We start from the raw sequence: 22450 nt of genomic DNA, 5'->3' as shown, positions 1-22450 counted from the left end.
TATCAACAACATGGGGTTCGGTCTTTAATGCCTTGCTCAAGGCCATGGCACCTCGTTTTCACAGGCTGTTTGAAACAGTGACCTCCATCAATCAGTCTGCCCCTCTGCCCCGGGGGCTACCACCTACCCTTCAAACTCAATCATCCCCCCGCTGATCACAACCATGTGATCAAACCTGCGATACATAACCAGAATCGTATGTAATCTAACTGCAGCCTCGTATGAGGGAAAAAAGAAACACCTCTTTGGTCCTGAACTAAGCCACATCGCTTATAAGCGTGAAACTCAGCGGCTGCTTCAGGTTTCTCCAAGTCACAGCTTCCCAGACTCGGTTTATTCACGTTCGAATGTGACCATGAAATCAGGTTAGACGCAGACAGAAGAGTCGACTGTGTGTGATCCTCTGATGGAAGAGATTTCTCTCTTCTTTCTCCTCAAACTTCTACAGATATTTTCTCCTGGAAGAAAGCAACTAAGTTTTATTTTTGTGATTTTGTGAATAAAAAGTCTGAGGAAGTGGAAATAGAATAGAATAGAATAGAACTGGTGGGAACTGGTGCAGGCTTTTCCTCGGTTGAACCAGAGCAACATGTTTTCGGACTCTCGCCGCAGTGATGCTGAGCGAGACGTGTTTTGTCGTAGAAAAATCTGCAGCTTTATTTTCATCTCATTACGTGACATTGTTTTGACTCCTGCTCTGTGTGTGTTAGTTGAAAAGGGGGTCAATTCCTCAAATTTAATAAAAGCATAAACAGGCCTTTCACAAATATTTAAATGTTTCTCTGAGCAGATTTCAGTTTGTTTTGAGTGTTTTCTCGTCTCTGTGTTTCTCTGGCAGCGGTGAAAGTTTGAATGAGGGGAAACAGCGAGCGAGGTCGAGCCGCGGCGGCGCCCCCTGGAGAGGTGTTCGGTTTCTAAACAGCCACTGAGCTTCTCCAGGGACCTGAGGTGGACAACAGGTGACGTTTTTACAAGGAAAAGGGTCGGCTCACCTCGTACATGGCTACATGTACCTCACTGAAACTCAATCTGTCCTGGGGCAGAAGTCTGTGTGTTCACAAACAGGCAAAGAAAGGTTGATTCAAACTGTGGAAATTATACAGAGTCGTGTTCAACTCGACCTCAGTCAACGTTCACCACACACAGTAGCAGTTGTGTGCCGACTGACGTCTGAAGAGACACAAGGTCTGATAAAAGTGTGGCCAAATTAAAGTAAAGACAAACAACCACGCTGGTCTCACCGGTAGTGAGCGTCCTCCAGAAGAATTATAGAATCAGTGTGTATCATGAATTTGGGACAGAGCTTCGTTCTTGTTAATAAACCTAAGACGTGTGTGAACTCACCCAGATGACGACCAGCGGGTGAAGAAGAGCTCGATTCGCTGCCTCCAAATCCATCAGGAAGGATTTTACTTCAGACAGACAGGAACCATTAACCTGGAGACCAGGGGATAAAGAAACGTGGCTCAGAACCTTTATAGAAAAGATACAATTTTCTCTAAAAACGTGTTTTGGTCAAAGCAGATCATGTTTTTTTATTTCTCAGAAAAGGTTATAATTGAAACGGGAACTCACAGAAACCTGGATGAAGTTACATTCCTCTGACAGATACCTGCCGTTGTCCCCCGTCAGATCTGAGACCACGTCCAGCTCCTGCAACACAGAGACACTCGGACGTTCAATATTCAGCTGATGTTCCGCTTGTTAAAGGACGTTGAGTGATAAACACTTGAAGCAGGTGCTGCAGCGGCAGAGCAAAGACGTTTGTGATGTCGAGTGACGGATCGACTTCGGTGCTCAAAAGGTCAAGAGGCTTCTGGTTTTTGTTTCAGACACTTCTTCAGTCATTTGGTGTGACTGCCCCCCCACCCCCCCACCTGTTTTCCTGCCATGAATCATTTCACTTGAGACTGTGCAAGTGAGTGGTTTATTTCCATCAGCTGTAATCGGAAGCGTATTAGAACAAATGGATGAGGTAAAAAAAAATAAAACATAAGCCATTTCTGGGCTCCTTTATCCTTCTGAGCTGGCAGGAGAACTCTGCCATATGCAAAAGCCGGGGACGCTAATCATACACAAGCCAACTTAAATTTCATTACTCTGCAAATTGAGTTGAAGGCCGACGCACGGCCAAGAATCGTAAAAGCTTTTCCTGCTCGAAAGGACCAGGACATTCAGGTCCTGATCGTTTCAGCCCTGGCACCCGAGTGACGAGAGGCGACCGGCGAGCGCAGCGTCTGTCCGCCATGTCCGATTTACGTTCACCTTTGGTGCTGCGCCTCTAATTACAGCTTGGTACTTCAATTTCACACACGCAGCGGACAAACAGAGAAATAAACATTCGCAGTCTGCGTTTGGCTTCGACACACAGTTGTTCTACCCATTAAAATAACAGAGAGTAATTGAAAATGTGAAATGGTGATGGAAAACACATGTCGCTGGGTTAATTGGTCCTGAAAGATAAACCGCCCGTGGCTTCGGGAGGAAAATCATTTCAGTCCGAAATGTAGATTTGCGGAGTTTAAGAAATTTGACATGATGTAAACCAGCGTGTCCATGAAATCCAAAAGAAGGAATGTTTATTTAAATTCAGGCACAGAACAAAGAGCCAAGAAGCTGCGAAGGCTCGACGACCACACCACTGCCAGGACCGGAGAAAAACAAACATCAGCTCACCAGCGAGAAACCAATTTGAATTTCAAATGGGTTCAGAATGAGAACAATTCTCTGTCATTTTAGTGACAAAGAATTTAACATTGAAATTTTACTCAAAGACGCAATATTTCAGTGTTTCTCCGTGACTAGGAGCCGGTGGAATTAAGCTGTAACACAACGCTGACATATTGGCAACATATCAAAAGTATAATTGCCTATTTGGAGCAACATTAGAAGTATTATTGCAGTTATGAGTTTTCTCTGTAGGGTGACTGGTCTCAGAGGAGTTGAGACATTCAGAGGGAGGAGGAGACCCTGGGGTAGACCCAGAACCCGCTGGGAGGACTACATATCCCATCAGGCCTGGGAACAACTCGGGATCAAACAGAAGGAGCAGGAAAGCTTATCTTGGGGAGAGGAACATCTGGAACACCCTAATTATCCTGCTGACACCATGACCCAACCTCAGGTATGCGGCAGACAGATGGATGGACGAACATGGACGGATGAAATCATTGGGAAGCGAATTAAAAACTGCTTGGAAAACTTGGAACGCGTCGTTTCTCACTGTTCGAACCGACAAACAAAAAGAAAAATCTCGTTCCCTATTTGAAGTCTGACCCGTTTCAGTTTCTTTCTGTCTAAATGACAGATGCGCTTCTCGATCGAGGTTAATCGTTAAAAAAACCTTCACTTTGTTGATACACGAGTCGGAGAACGTGTTTTGATGTGGAACTGAATAAAAGAACATTATCGTACATCAAGATAAAACAGGATAAGAGAGAGAACACAGGAGGTGATTCAGCCTCTTTCAATGAAATGAAATACCTCTTCCCCCTCATGTCACCATTTAACATCCACTTGTCTGAGTTCAGCCCTTGTTCCAAAATCCACTGCTGCCAAATGTCTGAATAATGGTCCTAATTATGCGAGATAGCCCCGCCCACACAAACTGGTTCAACTTGTATAAAGGAGTTTATCATTCAGTTTTATAAAACCTTTCCTATTATCGGACGTAGAATTGTCTCAGTAATAATTATTTAAGACAAAAATATCTCATAGTGTGATACTTTAAGCCAGGATACTTAAAATATAGATTTACTGGCACATTTCCTGATTGAGAGACAGAAACTTTGAAACATTGCTGCCACCGAGGTGCCGCTGATCATGGCCCTTTGTCACGAGGGAAACTTCCCTGGATAAAGAAATGTTAAACCTAGAATGTCACACAGGAGAACACGTCGCTCCACCAACGGCCAACAGTTCCCTTAAATCAAAATTTCTTTCACTCAAAGATATCAGTCCCCTAAATATGCCAGATTTTTCCAATAAGAAGGCCCTTGAATTATTCCCTGGGAAACTGGTGAGAATGTCAAAAATGTTAAAGGAGGTGATTCCTGGATCTTCCCCCTTTGTCCAGATCCAATCCAAAAAGTAATGAGCTTCTAGTTTCATAGAAATCGAACCTGTAGTGTTGACATTCTCCTTTTTGTAGTGATTCACTCAAGAGTCCACAGGGTTTCCTGACTCTGTGTCTGTCCTGCATGTGCTTGTGTTTCACACCCGTCACCTGTTGGTCATCTCCACTGCAGACACAGGCTGACGAATCACCCACACATGGTTTCATGTATAGAAACGTGTTTCCTGGCTCATCCTGACGCATATATATATATTTCCTGGGTGTAGCTGTTCATAGGCCAAGGGTGTGTGGGTGTGTGTGGGTGTGTGCTGCAGACCATTATGTGTCTCTGTGTTCCGGCGTGATCCAAACAGTCCATCCTCCTTTAAACTCGCTCCAAGATCTTGTTCTTCGGAGCTGGACCGGGCCCCACAGACAGATCAGACTGGAGCCGTTCCCATGTGTGCTCAGGTGGCTGGGGGCGGGCGGGGGGGGGGGGCTGTGTGGTGTGTTTATCCGGTGCGCGTGTTCGGAACCAGATACATCTCTTTCAGGGAGTTTGGGAAGGGAAGGAGGATGAAAGAGGAGTGGAAGTAGCGGAAGATGAAGAATTACCTTTGTCCCAGTGCTGTGTGTGTGTGTGTGTGTGTGTGTGTGTGTGTGTGTGTGTGTGTGTGTGTGTGTGTGTGTGTGTGTGTGTGTGTGTGTGTGTGTGTGTGTGTGTGTGTGTAGGTGGAGGATTTGGCAGCATGTGTATGTGTGAGAGAGGAAGACGTCCACAGTAAGAACGTGATGAAGGGATTCTTTCAGCAGGATGTTACATGAGATATGGATTTGATCCAGATTAAATCCAGACTCACACTGAAAGATAAAGTTTTAAGTTGTAAATTCCAATAAAAAAATGAATATGTCAGGAGGAGGAGGAGGTTTTCTTTTCTCTTAGAGTCTCGGAGCTTATGGTTTCTCTTCTGTCCGTTTGTTTCTCAGCAGGATTACACAAAAACTTCCAAGAACTCTTTAGATAAATAAAAATAAATACATTTTCTATTGCAACCATCAGGTCAACATCACTTTAATGTTCTAAACACATCTTTGCTCAACAGATCAGAAAGCTTGTGCCTCTGATGCTTTGATTAACAACAAGCTGAATATCAAAGTTTATTTCACATTCTTTCTTCGTCGTTCTTTTTAAAGAAAGACGAGAGTTGACTGGAGGTGCTGGTTACGTGGTTTGCTCGAGGGAAACCCAGCAGTTATTGAGGTGAAAGAGAACATGTCCCATGTGGAACCTCTGTGTGGTCTGCGCCGTCAGATTTAATATCTCAGACTGTCGCTCCGCACCGTTTTTGCATATGGATGCAGTTTTCCATCGTCCATTAGGAACAATTTCACAAATGAAACGGGGGATGTTTGCAACACGGGCCGAGGACAACATGGGAATTTGATTTGCCCAAAAATGATTCAGAGTCGAAGGGAGGGATGCGAACTGCGGTGGAAACTGGGAGCTCGTCAAAGTGTGACTGGAGCGAGGTGGTAGGACGATGAGGAGGAGAAGGCAAGAGAGCTCATCGCTGAACACTCCATTCATCAAGCAGACTCCCACCGTACAGGAAATAGAACTGCCATCTGCTCTCCTGGACGCAGCGCAGCGAGAGGTGGAGGTCGGGGGAGCGGGGAAGAGTGAAAATGAGGAGGAGGGAAAGTTGCAGTGTGGACGTCCCAGACAGACTCCATTAAAGCAGCCTGACCACAGATGGCGAGTCTCACTGCCGGGGCCACCCAAGTGGAGCTGACACTGAGCCGGAGGGCGGACGGGAGGTGCAGGTCAGGGAACAGCGAGGAAAGGATTGAGGGAAATAAAATGGCGGGGAGTCAAGCTGCATATTGATCTGTTACAGTCACTGTCTTACCAGGTCCAGAGCTGCAGCAGCTTTCTGTAGAGTGTCAGCCAGCGTCACAGCTCCGGCTGATCCACCCGTGATCACACAGGCCGACCCAGACAGAGACTCTGGAAGAGGGAGACGTGTGATTGGTCAGAGACTCAGCTGCAAACATTTTTTAAAACATTAAAAATCTGAAATTTATGCGAGCAGCGAAAGATCCTGGACTTGAATTAAGGCGATGGCTCAAACCCAGAGTCCCTTTCAAACGTTTCTAAATTCAAACCGACGTGCACACACTTCTACAAGAGGAGGGGCACACAGCCACGAGTGAGCCCCGCCACAAACACAAACACAGTGCGCAGGTATGTGTGCACACGACAACTATGAAACACAAACGCACACACAACCCGACAACACTCGACAGTTTCTCAAAGTGACAGATGTGAGAACTTTCATCCACACACACACAATGAATTCATTCACTTCAGAGGCTCTGGGAATAATCACCGTGCACCGTGTGGCACCATCAAACAGGTAATTGTTGGCCCAGGTGCTGGTGGGGGGGTGAAATACAGGGCTTGTGTTTATTTCCATTTCTCTGATTGTGATAGTCTCCCTTGTCCCGACTTGCTCTGGAGAGTATTCATAGACGGCTGCCACCCTCCCTGTGCAGCAACAAAGAATCTCTGCCTCTGAATACAGTGAAGAGCAACTCCGGTTCAATGTCGCCCATTCAGCCCCGGCCTCCACAGCGCCGCACAGGAACAGACAAAACACTCAGAACATTGTCTCCTTCAGCCTTTCATGTACAGTTTGTCTACATATGTACATGCATGCGCTTTACTGTGGTTTCGCCGTGTCAGACTAACGTAAGGTTTCACATCCTGCGCTTGTCTTTGCGTCTGCTCTTTATGTTGCAGTCACACACCTTGTCTGGTTTGGACATTCAGACTTTTCAGTTTAGACTGAACCTAAATATCAGGTGTGAAAGGTTCCTCGGACCAAAAGAGGAGGTCTGGATCCGGATCCAACTGAAGAGGGAAAACTGTTTTTTGATGGTTCAGACTTTCGGACCAATCCCAGGAAGTAGAGACAGCATAAAACAATAGAAGAAGAAACAGAAGCAGCTGCAGTCTTCACCTCCATCAACATGATGTAGACCAATCAGTGTCAAGTATAGGTTGACGCAGGTTCTCACTCTTAAATAAACAAAAAAATAAATACATAATGTGCAGATAATGTAAGAAGATGAAGATGTCCACTATACACAAACAGAAAATAATGCCAAGGTGAATAAAGAAGGTATCTCACCTTTGATAATGGACTCTGCTGCAGCCAAATCCCGTTTGTAGGTCACCTGAAGGACAAATGAACGTGGTTACGCTGGAGTTCAGTAAAGCTGAACCATAAAAAACAAATATACAAAATATCTACATATTGATAATTCACCAACCATCTAAATACAAAGTGTTATTTGATTTGCGCTACTCAAAGTACTGAAGTAATGACATCTGGAGTCGGTCCTTCCAGAAACATTGTCCTTCTTATGCTCCGGGTCAACAGTTCCCAGTGTCACAAGATGTTTAATAAAATTATGCTCCACACAAAGCTTTTCTTTAACCTTTGCTTTTTATTGATCTGTAAAGTTTTATTCAAATGAAACAATCTAATTAGACTTTTCCACGAACAGGATCTTTCCAGGGAACCAGGAATCTCTGCAGAAACCAACCTCGACTGGGACTTTCCCCAAGAAACTATTTCAGCAAAGTTTGCTCTGCTAATAAAAACACCACATGACTTGTTATTGTCTCTTTTGATCGAGCTGCTCTCGGCTCACGGACCCGTGTCGAAGGGTCACGGCTTTGTGTTTGTCACAAGCATGAATTCAGGGTTAGTCTGGAAAATAAGTTGCTCTTTAAATCTCATTCAAATGTCGTTCTTCATCTCTTTGACCAAAACAAACACAACTCTGACCATGTTCATTGTACCAGGGTGGAGACGGGACTCTCAAAACCTCAACACATAAAAACAAAACTGTTTTCACGGACAGTAATGCTCAGTGTAATTGGCGTCATTTGATCGTTAGGATTTAATGGTTTAAGCCCTCAGGCCTCACAACAAAGTCTTTACATTTAAACTAATTTCTCCACGTTAATCCCGGATGTCACATTCACGAGATTAGGATTTCCTCCTCTGCCAGCGCCCTTCAGTTTTAATTCACAAGCTTTCTTTGTACCCTCGTGATAAATAAGTAGCAGGCGTACAGCTGCGCTCGCCAGGGTGTTACCAGATCCAGAATCCCCGACCCAAACCAGGCTCCTGGCGCGCTCACCTTCCACAGCGTTGGCGGCCCCTCGATGAGCTTGGCGTTGGTGCCACAGTACTGCAGAGCCAGATGGAGACACTCGGTGCCAAACTCAAAGTCTGACTCAGTGCACTGCAGAGGGGACACAGAGGAGAGGCAACTGTGGGACAATGGATTTCCATCGGAACGCAGAGAACGACTGTGTCGCTCCGCTGCATCGAGTCCCCGTCTAACGAGGGGTTAAAAGTTCACACTCAAACTGTTGTGACTTCCTCAAACTTAAAATGTACAGTCTGGGGAAAACATCAGACGGTCTGAAGAAGTTCGCCCCCTGCTCCAGCAGAGGGCGCTCACTTTTAACTTGACCTATTGCATGCCCACTTGATCTGATCGGTAAAGTAAGTCCATCAATGTAAAAGTGTTTTATTATGAGAATGGAGGACGCTAGCAGGCGAAGCCGTCCCGACCGGACAACCACGACACCAGAGTAGTGGCGAGAAGCAGAGTGCGGAGTTATTATGGGTTCTACGCTGTAGATGGCAAAGTACAGAACAAAGCTGAGGCTGCAAGGCGACTGACTTCCTCTTCAAAAATATCAAAACCTCGTCTGACTGTGTGCGAGTGGGACAAATCAAACCAGTGGCAAACTTCTTCTTGGAAAAAGGGACAATTCTACAAAATACATGATGAAACTCTAAAAAGCCCTTTGAGATTTGCCTTTTATTTCATCGCCATCGGGCCATTTACTTCATTACATAACATTCAAATTCTGTTTTTTACAGTGATTTAACAAGACTGAATCCTGCAGTGACCAGTACATCAAACAAAACGAAAACACTCCAAAGATCAGAGCTGTTCTTCGAGCCAATACTGGCGACGTTTAAAGTTTATGTCCTTAAAACATCACATCGCACACTGCTGAATAGATTAAGATAACTTTGGGGTTGTTCAATCTGTTGGTGCAGCAACAGAAAACCCTCTCACGTTTAAATTTCACATTAATCTGAAGTTTGGATTTTGACATAAGCTGTGATCAAAGGGTCAGCTGCCAATGTGGCCTCTATTGTTGGTCCCTGAATCAATGGAAAAGTTAGGTTACAGATTTTTTGGACAAAGGGTCATTGACACAGGGGAGTCACAGGAATCTTTACAACCCCCGAGATGTCATGAGGCTCCTTTGGTCAGCGGTTCTTCTAAACCCCTCATCCTAATGAAATGAGTGGGCGGACAAGCCAAACGATAAAAATGTTCATTCTAAAGCAGTGGTACCAGTCAGGCAGAAACAGAAGAGGTAATATCAGTATACGTGAGTTTAGTTCTCTTGCTTTAACACTTGTCTTAAAGAGTTTGGATTCAGTGAAATTCAAACCTGCCGTGAACTCACTGATCTGACACTTTTCTGATCTAACGGTTTGTTTTCATTTCCCCACGCACCTCTGGACGCTCTGCATCACGATCAGCGTCTTCCCAGAAGAGAAACTCGTAACATGAAGCTGCCGTCACCACATTTTTCAGCAGATACTTCGGAAGGACGATGTTTTCTTTGGCTGACGGACTGTTGGCCCTGTACCACTCTTATCTTCCTGAGCTGAGAGTTGCAATGTGCACGTTGGGTTTCTACAGGTCACAAGTTATTTTCCCACATTGGGGAAAGTTAGAAAGTAAGAAGTGATGTGTTTTCTTGTGGTAACTGTGGACTTTACACAAATTGTTGTTTCTGCATTAACGAGAAACGGTAAAAACCTAATTGAGGTTTACTGCGAGAGTTGTTCTGTTTATTTTATTCAAAGAATTGTTCATGTGGGTGAAGCAACATGATCCAGGATCCTGTAATGTTTCCCTACTTATTTAAAGATTAAATATTATTTCACCATTTTCAATCGAACTGCTTTAACATCAGAGTTACACAATCATTTATTGTGTTGGTCGACTTTACAAGAGAGTTTCTGGAGAGTTGAAAAGTGTAAATATTGAAAAAAAAACACTTTAACAACTTTAATCATTGTTGTTTTTTTGTATTATTATTATTAATTATTATTGTTGATTCATTTTTTGTATTTCTCCCAGGGGGTCGGGATGCAATTATGCTTATGTGGTGAGTAATACATGTATATTTATGTGGTGAGTCTCATATTTACATTAATCACTTTTTCCGTGGTTTTACAAGAAACAGTTCGACGTATGCGACTGGAGGAAAATGCCGCACGTTCAATTTTGATGTTTATATATTTTTTTCTAAAGAACATGCATGACATTTGCTGCAGATGCTGTGAGAGGGAAAAACACGTCTCTCATAATCAGCTGAATGTCACATTTCAATGGAAGTAAATAAATGTGAAGGTATGACAAATGTTTCTGGGGCAGGGACAAATCTGTGTTGGTGGAATTCCCACATAAACAGGCAGAGGAAGGAGTGAGCCAAAGGTCTCCACCAACTCAAGTAGATGTTTTAGCTGCTAAACGTTTCCCTGAGGTCCTCAGCTTGTTACCGAACCCGTGTGTGGCTGCTGTTTGCTGCAGAGGTTTGTCTACTGGGAGTTTATCGGAGCTCATCGGCTGAAAACAACAACACAAACAGAGACAACTGAAACCAAACAGCCACAGTTGTGGGGTGAAAAAACCCTGTGAAGCTGAGAGGGATCACAGACTGAAAATGAAGATGGACGACATGACAGCTCCTTGAAAGTGAAGCCAGAAACATCTGGATCTCCCCCTGCTGGCTGGCTGCAGTACAGGTCATAAACCCTGACTCCTCGATGATAACGGGAGGAAGTGGAGACTTGTCGTCCACCTTTATTTAGTCTATAAGAGAAACCAGAGTAAGACAATGATTCTCTGAGGGTCCGTCACTATAGAGGTTTTCAGGCATGAACTCTGGAAAATGTCTGGAAGTTATCTTACATTTTCCGGATTGTCTTTCATAACGCAGCAGGAGATTGTCTTTCCAGTTTTGTGTCCATCCCAACGTCATCAACACACCCATGCTGCTGTATTCTCACATGGACTCACTCTGACATTTCCCTGATATTTTACTTGGGGGGGATTGTGGGAAAGGTTCCCGGAAAATATCAGGAACAACTTCCTCGGCCATTTGTGTTCTCACATACAGTGGCTCTGGAAATCTTCAGGAAAGTGTCAGGACTTCAGATCAGGTGAAAGTGAAGGAAGCTTCTCACTTCACAGCCATTTAATCCATTGTTAGAATATTGACTGGAAACCCTTTAAACTAAAGAGTAGCTTCTCTAGTTTCAGTGGAAGCAGCAGCATTAACAGCCTGTCCTCGCTGTGGGTGCATTTACGTCATCTCTGCCAACTGTGATTTATTTTCCTGGACTAATCTTAATCAAGATGAATATCTTCCCAGTTTATTGTACCGACTCACTCGTGGCTGGGAAAGCTCGGTTTGTGAAGATCTCATGGACGTTTGGATCGAGGCGATGAGCTCATTGGGTTTAAAAGACAAAGACGAGTTCGTGCTACCTGAGATTATACCTGGGTAATATTTTATCAAGCTATAAAAGAGAGAGGGGTCTTTTATTCCAGCGACCCTGGAACTGAAGAGAGAAATTACAGGAGAAATATGCTCTTGGTCTTGAGGTAATTTAACCTTTAGTATTTTCTCCCGGTACAAAAGCCGTCAGTGGGGACGCACTGGATAAAGTGTCTCCCCCTTTGTCTCCTCAGCCCTGAGTTCTTCTCCACTCAATGGATGTCAAGCTACAAATGTGCAGCTCTCAGAGATTTTCCGTGCACATGTCCTACAGTCCTAACCTGACACTTTCCCGTCTTTTGAAGGGTTGAAGAGGAGAGCAACCCGGGGAGAGGGGGGACACGCTCTCCCAGCCTCCCCCTTCGCCGGCGACCTCCCCGGTGACCTCCCCGGTTTGTCTTCATTTCTGGAAACCCGACTGGCCTCGAACAGCACTGGGCAAAATGTGAGCTCATTTTTCTGAAAAGGCCAAAGCCAACAAGGCTCTCAGAGCGATCTTAAGATCCCAAATGTGCCAGGAGTGAAAATAACTGCGGACAAATGGGGCTCCAATCGCCTCTTAGCTCAAAGTTTGCTGCGTTCTTCAAAAAACGAGGCTATCGCAAGAACCATCTAATGGAGGTGAGGTTGAAAAAGCAAACTCAAAGTGTCTGAAAAATAAATAAGGTCAACCTCTGCAACTCCAGTTTCACACTTGTTTGCGCTGCCAAGTCTTCGCAGTAAGCCCCGGCTCTGAGAGAAGGATCGACACATTTACAGCTTACATCAGCGGATAAACTCTTTCCATTTTTTTTTTTCAGGTACACATTAAAAACACACTCAACTACCCGACACTATTAATCCCAATCCACCTAAATGTTTCAGAGCTCTCGCAGCGTTTTTCCAGCTTCGCAGCGTTCGTTACACACACACACACACACACACACACACACACACACACACACACACACACACACACACACACACACACACACACACACACACACACACACACACACACACACACACACACACACACACACACACACACACACACACACACACGTCTGCTGCAGCGTGGCAGAAAGTATGAACATGTCATATCGTTCCCACATGCAGAAGAGGCCGGGTGAAAGCGATAGCACACGGGCCACAAGCTCTGACACCCTGCAGGTTCTGGCATATCAGCTGAACAATGAGGGACTGTGAAGTCCTGCTGTGATGTATGAGGAGCATGACGGCCTTTGTCATGTAAGTGGTGTAATTTTTTGACGGCATAAATCTCGACCTGACATTTCATGAGGTTTCAGAGACTTGTTTTGTAAATACAAACCATGTTTCGACTTCTTCAGCTGCATAAAATCATCAGATAACTGTAGTGCAACAATCTCAATGGGTTCCTAAGTTTCATACAGTAAGAATCATTGCATAGGAGGTGTTATATTGTACCAGCTATCCACTGAACCTTTTCTCTGACAGTGAGAATCAAATTGTCGTCAGTGAGCGTCCTACCCTCTGATAGGCTTGATGGATGACGTTGTACGTGAATCCCTGAGGCATCTCGCTGGCTCTGTACTTGCCTCGCTCCAGGGAATGGTCGAGGTAACCCTCTGACGTGGTGGCTATCACCGTGGAAACAAGAGGGCGGATAGCTCCCGCGGCCTGAGAGGAGGAAAGAGGATTCAGTTTTTAATAATACAGTCTCCTCATAGTTTAAACACAAATCGTAACTTCTGAACGAAGACGAGGAAATGCAGTAGAAAGCCTCAGAAAAAAGCTTGTAAGTTGAATTTCTTTCAAAACTGTACATTTCAGAGAAAACATTAACTTGACGGTACTCTCCGTCAGCGGCCAGCTGGAGCACGCCCCCCTCCCGCACTTCCTGCCTGGGAAAATTTAAAATAATCAACTTTTCTGAGATAATATTTTCATCCCACTATAACATGATTAAAGACAGTTTCCAGGAGCAGGAAGTCAGCGAGCGTGTGCGGGCGGGGGAGGGGGGGAACTCAAATGAAAGGAAAGCAAACATGTGTTCTGCGTGTTACACATGTGAGTGAAAATCTGAATTGATCTGCTGCTCTTCGGCGCTGACAGACTTTCTGTCGTGAGCCGGGCGAAATAATGAAGACCAGGCCGCCTGCTGTGAAAGTTCATCTCTCACACACACACACACACACACACACACACACACACACACACACACACACACACACACACACACACACACACACACACACACACACACACACACACACACACACACACACACACACACACACACACACACACACGTTGGTCCGTGAGCTCTTTGCCTTCTTCACAATCTGTGTGACCTGCGTTCACCAGCGTCTCCTCTCAGCTGCTGCACCTCGCACATGAATCATTATCAAACTTCCCCTCGTCCCAGCGGCCCGTGGCGTTGGCCCAAGTGTTTTCCATTTATCCCAGATGAAATAAACACGACCACCGGGAGCAACGGACGTGTCAATCTGATAAACAGTTTACGAGGAGATGGAAAAGGCCGATCACCGGGATTATTTGTCTTCTTTGGTCTGAATTCCCAAGTGGAAATCTTGACTTTGACGTGTTTTGGTGTTTGGTTTGTTTACGTTCACGCGGCACGGTGAGTCCTTGAGAGGTGAAAGCTTGGACTCCAGCTCCTATAACCGCTGTTGAGATGATGGATTTGTTTATACTCTGTGTTGTAATTGACCCTCTCTGGTTTTTAGCTAAACGCTCAAGAAGAAATGAAGTATGAGCCACGGCTGAGATTTGATTAAATGTGCTGTGCTCTCCAAGCATGAAGCAATACTGGCATATCGGGGTTTGTTTCCTTGTAGGCGCAATATAATCTTCCTGACCTGCTCCAGGAAATAGACACATCCTGCCTCCATAAGCCCCTCGAGAGGTTACACATCTTCACTTCATTTCCACTAATGGGAGCTTTGCAGATAACGTTGATTATTGAAATTTTTCCTACAAACACTTGAATGTTTGCAGTGAATAAAGGAGTATTTCAAATAATTTCTGGCAGGATTTGTTTTCTCTCTGCTTTATTTTGTTGTAAAAAATAATATTTCAGTCATCTTCTGATCTGAGCTCCTGCTTTTACTTTTTTTCTAAAGATAAAGATAAAGACAAATTCACATTTCCCAAGCATCAGTATCTCAATAAATCAATAGTTTTGTGTGTTAAACATTTGAAAATAGTGAATAAGATTATTTAAAAAAAATTATAATAATAATAAATAAATACTATTACTAATAATCCTTTAATCTCTTCATTTTTTCACCCAAAAAAATATTATACATATTATATTGATGCTGTAGCTTCTCAAATGTGAAGATCTGCTACTTTTACTTGTCTTGAATTATAGTACATTCAATATTTTGGGGTTTTAGACTATGACAGATGGGAAAATAGAGCTAAAAAGTTGCTCAGTCATTTTCTGTAACTATTAAATCATTATCATGGCGGAAACAAAGTTCAGATACAATTATAAAATGCTTTAGTTGAATTATCTTTTACGATACTGACCCCATGCTCCTTAGCAGCCACGGCTATCTTGTAGAGAAACTCCTCCTCGACAAAAGGCCGCACAGCATCATGGATGATGACGACCTTCGGCCTGTCCGCCGACACTGGCCTCCCCTCCTCCTCCTCCTCCTCACCCAGAGCCAGGACGCCGTTACAGATCGACCTGTGGCGAGTGGAGCCGCCTGCCACCACCCGGACCTTCCTGTGCTGGAAGCGCTGGACGATATCCGTCATCAGCTCCATGTTTTCTTTGGCAACGACGACCACGACGCTCTGAATCCATGACACCCTGCAAGAAAACAACTGCTTAGAAGAGGAGTTAAAACAGAACAGGAAAGGTCGAGATTACAAAACATCCAGAGATTCAAACATCAATATTTTCCTCTTAGATGTGATGGAGTAGAAGCAAATGACAGAACACGTGAATACTTATGTATTGTGTTCCTGTACTTATGTCTTTTAAGGACCAATTTAAGCATAGAACCTACAGAGTGAGAACATTTTGGTTGGTCCTCACTCTCAATGGGTTCCTTGAGGGTTAAGACGTGGTTCAAGGGGTTATGGTTAGAATTAGGTTTAGGTTAGGGTTAGGGATTTAGTTTGGATGGTTAAGGTTAGGGTAAGGGGCTAGGGAATGAATTATGTCAATGAGTGTCCTGTCCTCACTAAGATAGAAGTGTGTGTGTGTCTGTGTGTGAGTGTGTGTGTGTGTGTGTGTACATGTCTATTTGTAGTTATGAGGGCCAACTTTTGTTCAATACCATCATTGTGGGGACATTTTTGTTGTTTCAGGGATAAGACTTGGTTTTAGAGTTAGACATTTAGATGGTGTGAGTGTGTGAGCAGCCTGCACTGACACACTCCGGCCGGTAGAGGCGCTGTTCCTGCTGTTCACTCTCCATCTGTATCCCAGACTCGTTATAATAAACAATAACAAACCTGGATATTAATTCACTTTACGTTGAATCTTAATGTTCCTGTCTTTATGAGCTCGTACCTCTCGAACGCCTGGACGGTGAAGCTGACGAGCGGTCGACCCAGGACCGAGCAGAACTGTTTGGGGGTTGAGAGTCCGGTTCTCTCCCCGGTGCCGCCGGCGGGAAGAACCACGGACACCGGGAAGTCGACCCGGAGCTCCGCGGGCTGCGGCTCGCTCCGCCCGGCCTCTTCGCCTGGGAAAGCCCGAGGATGTGAGGGCCCGTCCGGATCACAGCGGCCGTCCTCCATCGTTGATGTGGTTTGTGTCCGTGTGGTTCCCCGGGGGAGAGGAGACAGGGTCAGGACGGGTCCATCACAGGTTCGAATCTATGGGTTCTTATCAGGTAAACACCGCAACGTGGAGAAACAGCGCTGTCAAGGTGTGGGATTCAAACGCACATTTCCGGTGAACACCTTCAAAATAAACGTCTTTTGTTTATTGTTTCCTGTGTAAATGGGAAACTCAATAAAAAGTGGATACTTGTTAGTGGGTCAATAATATGTCAGTTTAATATCTATCACACCACCTATAAGAGCTAATAAACATTTAATTAATTTATTAAATAAACATACATTTAATTGCAGCAAATTACTTATTCAAGAGTCTTAAGCATTTATTTGTGTCTTACTTGAGAATAACAGTCTAAATAGTTATGATTTATGTAAAAAAATGATAAGTATAAAAACATAATATATACGTTTCTGAGTGTTAAAAAGAAATAGCAATATGAAATGTGTTGAATTAGTTTTTTCCAGGAAGGTCAGCACTCCTCCAGTGGTTTAAAGAAAACTAATAAATGTATTTCCTGCTGAAATGATGTTGAAATTGACAGAAGTTGACGACGGCTGATCTTGATTTGCAGAAGAAGAAAAGTTAAAGAAGCTGAATATCAGTTGAGTAGGTTGACAATTCTGTTAACCAGGTGTAGTTTACATTATAAATTATTAATTATACTTCACACTCAGTTGAGTTTTTTGTATCTATTGTCTTTTATCCATTGTATTTGCTTTAGATATTCAACCTCACTTTTAAAGAACTAATTTCACTTCCGGTAAAGCTCAAGTGAAATCCACAAATCTGATGCATCATTAGAAAAAGCTCCAAGTCAGAAATCTCCTGAGATGTCAATACTACATTACGCATTTGAAATAAGAAACCAGTTTAATGTATGAAAAAAACGTACAAGATGAATCTTCGATCTTACTTTATGTTGGTGTGGAATTCATGATACAGAAATTATGAAATTGTCATTTACGAGGAATTATTTCACCAGAAAAGACCATTTTCTCTGATCCTCCTCCTAACTTCCTCTGTTTATACAACATAGACACTTGTCCTTAGTAAAAAAGTGATATTATATACATGTGTAATATTCACTCTTCATCTCAACCCACCTGCAGATCAAACTCTCCACTGACAACAATACGTGATCAAAAGTTATATTTATTTCAAAGTTATTACAAGAATGAACGATGAAGAAGCTTTTCCCGACTTCACCCACATACTGACGTCACGTATGTATCATGGTATATGTTGCCACAGAAAAATATATTACATCATACATAGTACAATTTTATACACATGGCCATACTTCAAAAGGCAAGTAAGAATTCGATATATATGTACAAGTATTTACACAAGATTGTTTTTTAGATGTTTGGTGTCATTTACTGGTGTTGGCATGAAATGAATATGGAAACACAAGCACACGGCTGCATCATGGGACAATGTGGCGTTGCTCAGGGGTTCGGGGAAGCTCTGCAGACTGTGCACCCCCAGGTCTGTTCACATTGTCTTTAACCATGTGGATTCAAACGTCAAGTCCTTAGCACGCCCCCTCAGAGCTTGGAGTGAGGAACCAGCTTCACAGAAAGTCCCAGTCAAAGATAATCCACAATGGCGAGCTCTGGATGACCACCTCCTGTAGGTGTGTGTGGATTCAGAGTCTGTGTGTGTGTGCCGGCTCTCAGGGTTCAGTCTCGTGCCAGTTCTCGCTCAGCCGGTTCTTTCCCAGCCTCCTCTTGCTCTTGGACTTGTGTTTGTGCACGAGCTGCGGCGGCGACACCGCCAGCTCCTCGAACTTGTGTCCCGACTCGTTGTGCTGCCGCGTGTACCTCTTGCACTTGCAGGAGGTGACCACAGTGATCTTGTACGTTCTCGTGCTGCCGTCCTGGCACTGCAGCTGGATGCGCTGGGTGCGGGTCTTGTCGTTCACGCACCGCCAGTCCTGGTTGCCGCTGCTCCGGCGACCCCAGAACTTCCTGCCGCCGGGGCCGCCGATCCAGTTTTGAAGCATCTGAGCCGGGAGGCACTCACCGGCGCACACCAGCTCCTTGATGGGGTTGATGCTGGTGCAGTGGCCGTCAGAGATGTACTTGGTGGACCTCAGCTCTCTGCATCCGATTTGGCTTCGATCTGTGGAAACACAATGAATGAGAATTGTGAGTTGTTTTCTCTGACCAAGTCCAACACGCCAACATATTCAGTTACGTCTCACGTTTGACCACAGACTGTAAATAAAGATGGACGTCACATCTCCACTTCCTCCCACAACCCAGAAATGAAGCCAAAACATCCTGGATGCAGCCATCTTGTGCCGATGATGTCATTTGGAGCCAGAGTTTGTGCCAGATGGAGCTTGACCAATCACGAGTCGGTGTCAGCATGTCGTCCGTCTTTATTTACAGTCTTTGACAAAGAAAAGCAGCAAATCCTCACAATAACAGAGTCACATTATATTGAAACATAATAGGTCTAAATGATAATTATGAGCTACTATCCAGCTCTTTACCCTGAACATTATCCTCCATTATAGGTGGTGAGCTTCTCTGCAGCCTCAGGACCCTAAAGAGCACAGGAGCATCGTGACCTTTCTGCTTCATAAAGGGAATTAAACTTGTTATTTTTCAGTGTATCAGCGATTTATATACCAGGAGGATTATGTCTGTGCTGCAGGCGAAATCCCCGTCCCCCTGCTCCCCTCTACCACTGTAACCAGAGCTCAGCTCCATTCATACAGCTGCATACACCTCAGTGACAATGGCCCCCTCTCTGTGACAGCGTTTGAAGAATGAATAGGGGTGAGGCTCCCTCCCTCTATGTCTTACCCCCCCCACTCTCTCCCTTCCTGGGCTGCAGGGGTCACATGGTTTCCTGTGGATGACACCGTCACCGCCTCGCATCCCTGCATCCGGCCGACAGCTCGCCAGGTGAAATAATCTCTGTTGCATGAGCAGAGGCTTTTTTTATGATCAATCCGTCGACTTTATCTGTTTTTGTTTGTTTTTAGCAGCATTACACAAAACTAATGGACAGATTAGCACATAACTTGGTGGAAGGATGTTGTTTGGTTCAGGGAAGAGCCAATTCAATCTTGGTGCAGATATAGATCAGGGGTTTTGGGGCCTCTGCAAACATGTACTCTACTAAATGCTCTTTTAAACTATAGGATGGGATTACATTCTACTGTGACAGCATCGTTTGTGGTATCTTGACTTTTTTATCAAAATAAACTCTGTGATATTTATGAAGTTTTTGATAAATAGTTTCTCAGTGATTAAAGGGATGATGGGATTAAGTTCCTGAGACAAAAAGAGGAAATGTGACGCCTACACATGAACTTTCTCAAGAGCTCTGGGTTGTCTTCACCTTTTAATGAATGAGAACTAATTATATCAAGCAAAGAAGAGCAAATGTTTTAAACAGTCACATGGAACAGATTATTTTCTGCTGCTTCTCTTTTCTCATCTGTTATTCGTGCTCCTTAATTTGGCCTCGTCAGCTGCAAAGAGCATGTTTGACTGCAGGAAAGTAACCAGATCATAGACAGACCCTCATTCAAAGAGCGTCACTCGAGGATTCCTCAGGATTAAACACCAGAACTGAAAGGAGCCGATGAGAAAGTTGTGCAGTAGAAACTGATTATTCCTTAAAATAAAGTACCTACAAGCACAAAACAGCCATTAACATCTGGTTTGTTGATGAACAAACATCAAGAATTATCGCAACATAACTTTAATCATTACCAATGCAACAGAAATACCAATAAATATCGATATAATACTTGTATATTGTGCACAGTGAGGAGGTGAAACATATAATTCATCTGCCTCAGATCTCTGAAGTGTTTTAAAAGTGTTTCTCATTCTCTGAAGAAGAGTTTAAAACCACAACTTTCACTCAGGAGCAAAAATCTGCCCTAAAATAAACAGTTATCGTGATTATTATCAACTGATATGATCATTTTTTTTACTTGATTTAATATTTGGGCCATATTACCCAGCTATACATCAAATGCAATAAGAGATACCAAGTAATTTAACCATTTATTATAACAATAATGTAATAACAACTTCTGTAATAATGTAATAACTAATTTCTGTTGCACTTATCTAACGAAACAAAATATTTGTCCTGACATGTCATGACGTTTATTGCGATAATTATCGATATCAACGACTTACATTTTTTAAACCGTCATATGATTTTGGCCATATTGACAAACTGGACCCAGTCTACATTGTTGTAAAGCTCTAAAACTTCAAATTCTATTATGTTATGAAATTCTCCATCGTGGCATCATGTCTTTAAAGTTGAAAGAAACAATACTGTGACGTTTATCTTGATAATTAACGATATCAATGATATTAAAACTTTGATCTGGATGTACTTTTTGGTCACATCATCCAGCTCAATGATAAACTATCATTAGATCATTAGATAACGTCTGACAGCCTCAGTAAATGTCAGAGCATCCTCCTCTCCTCCTTCCTCTCCTCCTTCCTCTCCTCCTTCCTCTCCTCCTCTCCTCCTCCTCCACTCACCGTCTCTCTCCTGCGCCTCTCCGCCCTCTCCCCTGCCGCCGGTGCGCGCTCGGTTCAGGGACACGTTGCTCGGGACCTCGGGCTCCGGGGCGCCCTCCGGGGGGAACAGCAGCTCCGTGGCGTGGTTCCTGGAGGCCTGGCAGCTCCTCAGCAGGATGCACAGTAACACCAGCGACTCGTGCGCGCTCACCTGCATGTCTGCCTCTGGGTGGTGGAGGACGTGGAGGACGTGCAGCGGTTGGAGGTGGAGGTGTTGGCCGGGCTGAGGTGCACTGATGCTGGGTGAAGTGCAGCAGAGGCTCCGCTGAGCCGCTGCTTTTATACTGTAGCTCCGCCTCCAGCTCGGGCTGCAGCTCAGGTGTGTCTCTGTCCCGAGGATCTGATTGGCCCACTCATAATGTAAACCCGCCCACGTGCTTTTATTTTGGAGGGTTGCTTTCGATCATGGATGATGATGATGATGATGATGGTGATAATGAAGTTAATAGTGATGATGATGAAGAAGTCAATTGTGGTGATGATAATTGTGGTGGTGATAATGATGATGAAGCTTATTTTGATGATGATGATGATGATGAAGTTTATTGTAATGATGATGATGATGATGATGATGAAGTTTATTGCGATGAGGATGATGATGATGAAGTTTATTGTGATGATGAAGTTTATTGTGATGATGATGATGATGATAATGAAGTTTATTGTGATGATGATGATGATGATGATGATGATTGGATTAAGTGTCAATCATGACATTTCACCTCATTTTTATATCAACAAATAACAGATTAAAGAACATGAACCCCAGAACATCAGTGTGATAATAACTACCTAAACTTTGAGAAAAACTTATTTGACGTCTGTTTTGACTTTGTGGTTTGGCTCAAGTCCCATCTGCTAACATGGAGGAGGCCAGGTCTATGACTCATACTGCAGCCAGCCACCAGGGGGCCCTTGAGACTCTTTGGCTTCACTTTTGGGGGGGGCTGTCATGTCGTCCATCTTTATTTAGATTCTATGTTTGAACAAAGCCACTAAAAATATGAGCTATTGATCAGTGAACAGATGAATTTCCTGTGAAATCGTCTGAACTCTGACATGTGAAGTCCATGATTCGGTCCACAGCTGCTGACGTGCACACAGCTGACGATTCCAGACACCGACTCACGTTCTCCACGTGTGCAACTCGCCTTTTTTCTCGGTCACACGTTTAATCCAAGAATGAAAGCCGATATTGTTTGTGTGTCTGTGAGTGTGACGTCCTCCTGCTGCCTCAGTGACACGTCTGAAGGTCTGAAGTGCTCGGACTAACTGGAGTCTTTGTGTGTCCGCCGCACTAAACAAGAGGAGATATAATTACTCGTGTTGGGAACATTCAAACCGGGCTCGTCTCACTG

At 44.0% G+C, this 22450-nt stretch overlaps 2 protein-coding genes across 3 annotated transcripts in view; both read right to left on the bottom strand.

The window, feature by feature from the left end:
• The window catches only part of crppa (CDP-L-ribitol pyrophosphorylase A), a 35353-nt gene extending 18595 nt beyond the window's left edge, over positions 1-16758 (bottom strand). The window contains exons 1-8 of one of the 2 annotated variants that reach the window (XM_034610426.1): positions 16249-16758; positions 15252-15540; positions 13224-13373; positions 8270-8374; positions 7249-7294; positions 5965-6062; positions 1576-1653; positions 1345-1437 (exon numbers count right to left, since the gene is read on the bottom strand). In XM_034610426.1, the coding sequence (XP_034466317.1) occupies positions 1345-1437; positions 1576-1653; positions 5965-6062; positions 7249-7294; positions 8270-8374; positions 13224-13373; positions 15252-15540; positions 16249-16478 (1089 nt within the window). In that variant the 5' untranslated portion in view covers positions 16479-16758. The remainder of the gene's footprint in view (positions 1-1344; positions 1438-1575; positions 1654-5964; positions 6063-7248; positions 7295-8269; positions 8375-13223; positions 13374-15251; positions 15541-16248) is intronic. The other variant, XM_034610425.1, reaches the window with a different exon arrangement.
• Positions 16759-17655: 897 nt separating this feature from the next.
• sostdc1a (sclerostin domain containing 1a) lies at positions 17656-21514 on the bottom strand. Its single transcript, XM_034610436.1, has 2 exons — positions 21054-21514; positions 17656-18645 (listed from the first exon to the last, which is right to left on the bottom strand). Exons 1-2 carry the CDS (start codon positions 21247-21249, stop codon positions 18197-18199), a joined length of 645 nt encoding a protein of 214 aa, XP_034466327.1. The 5' UTR covers positions 21250-21514; the 3' UTR covers positions 17656-18196.
• Positions 21515-22450: the final 936 nt, after the last annotated feature.

This window comes from Hippoglossus hippoglossus, chromosome 16, assembly GCF_009819705.1.
Source record: "Hippoglossus hippoglossus isolate fHipHip1 chromosome 16, fHipHip1.pri, whole genome shotgun sequence".
Classification (NCBI taxonomy): domain Eukaryota; kingdom Metazoa; phylum Chordata; class Actinopteri; order Pleuronectiformes; family Pleuronectidae; genus Hippoglossus; species Hippoglossus hippoglossus.
Note: the sequence above shows the minus strand (reverse complement) of the source record. Positions and strands in the feature narration are given on the sequence as shown.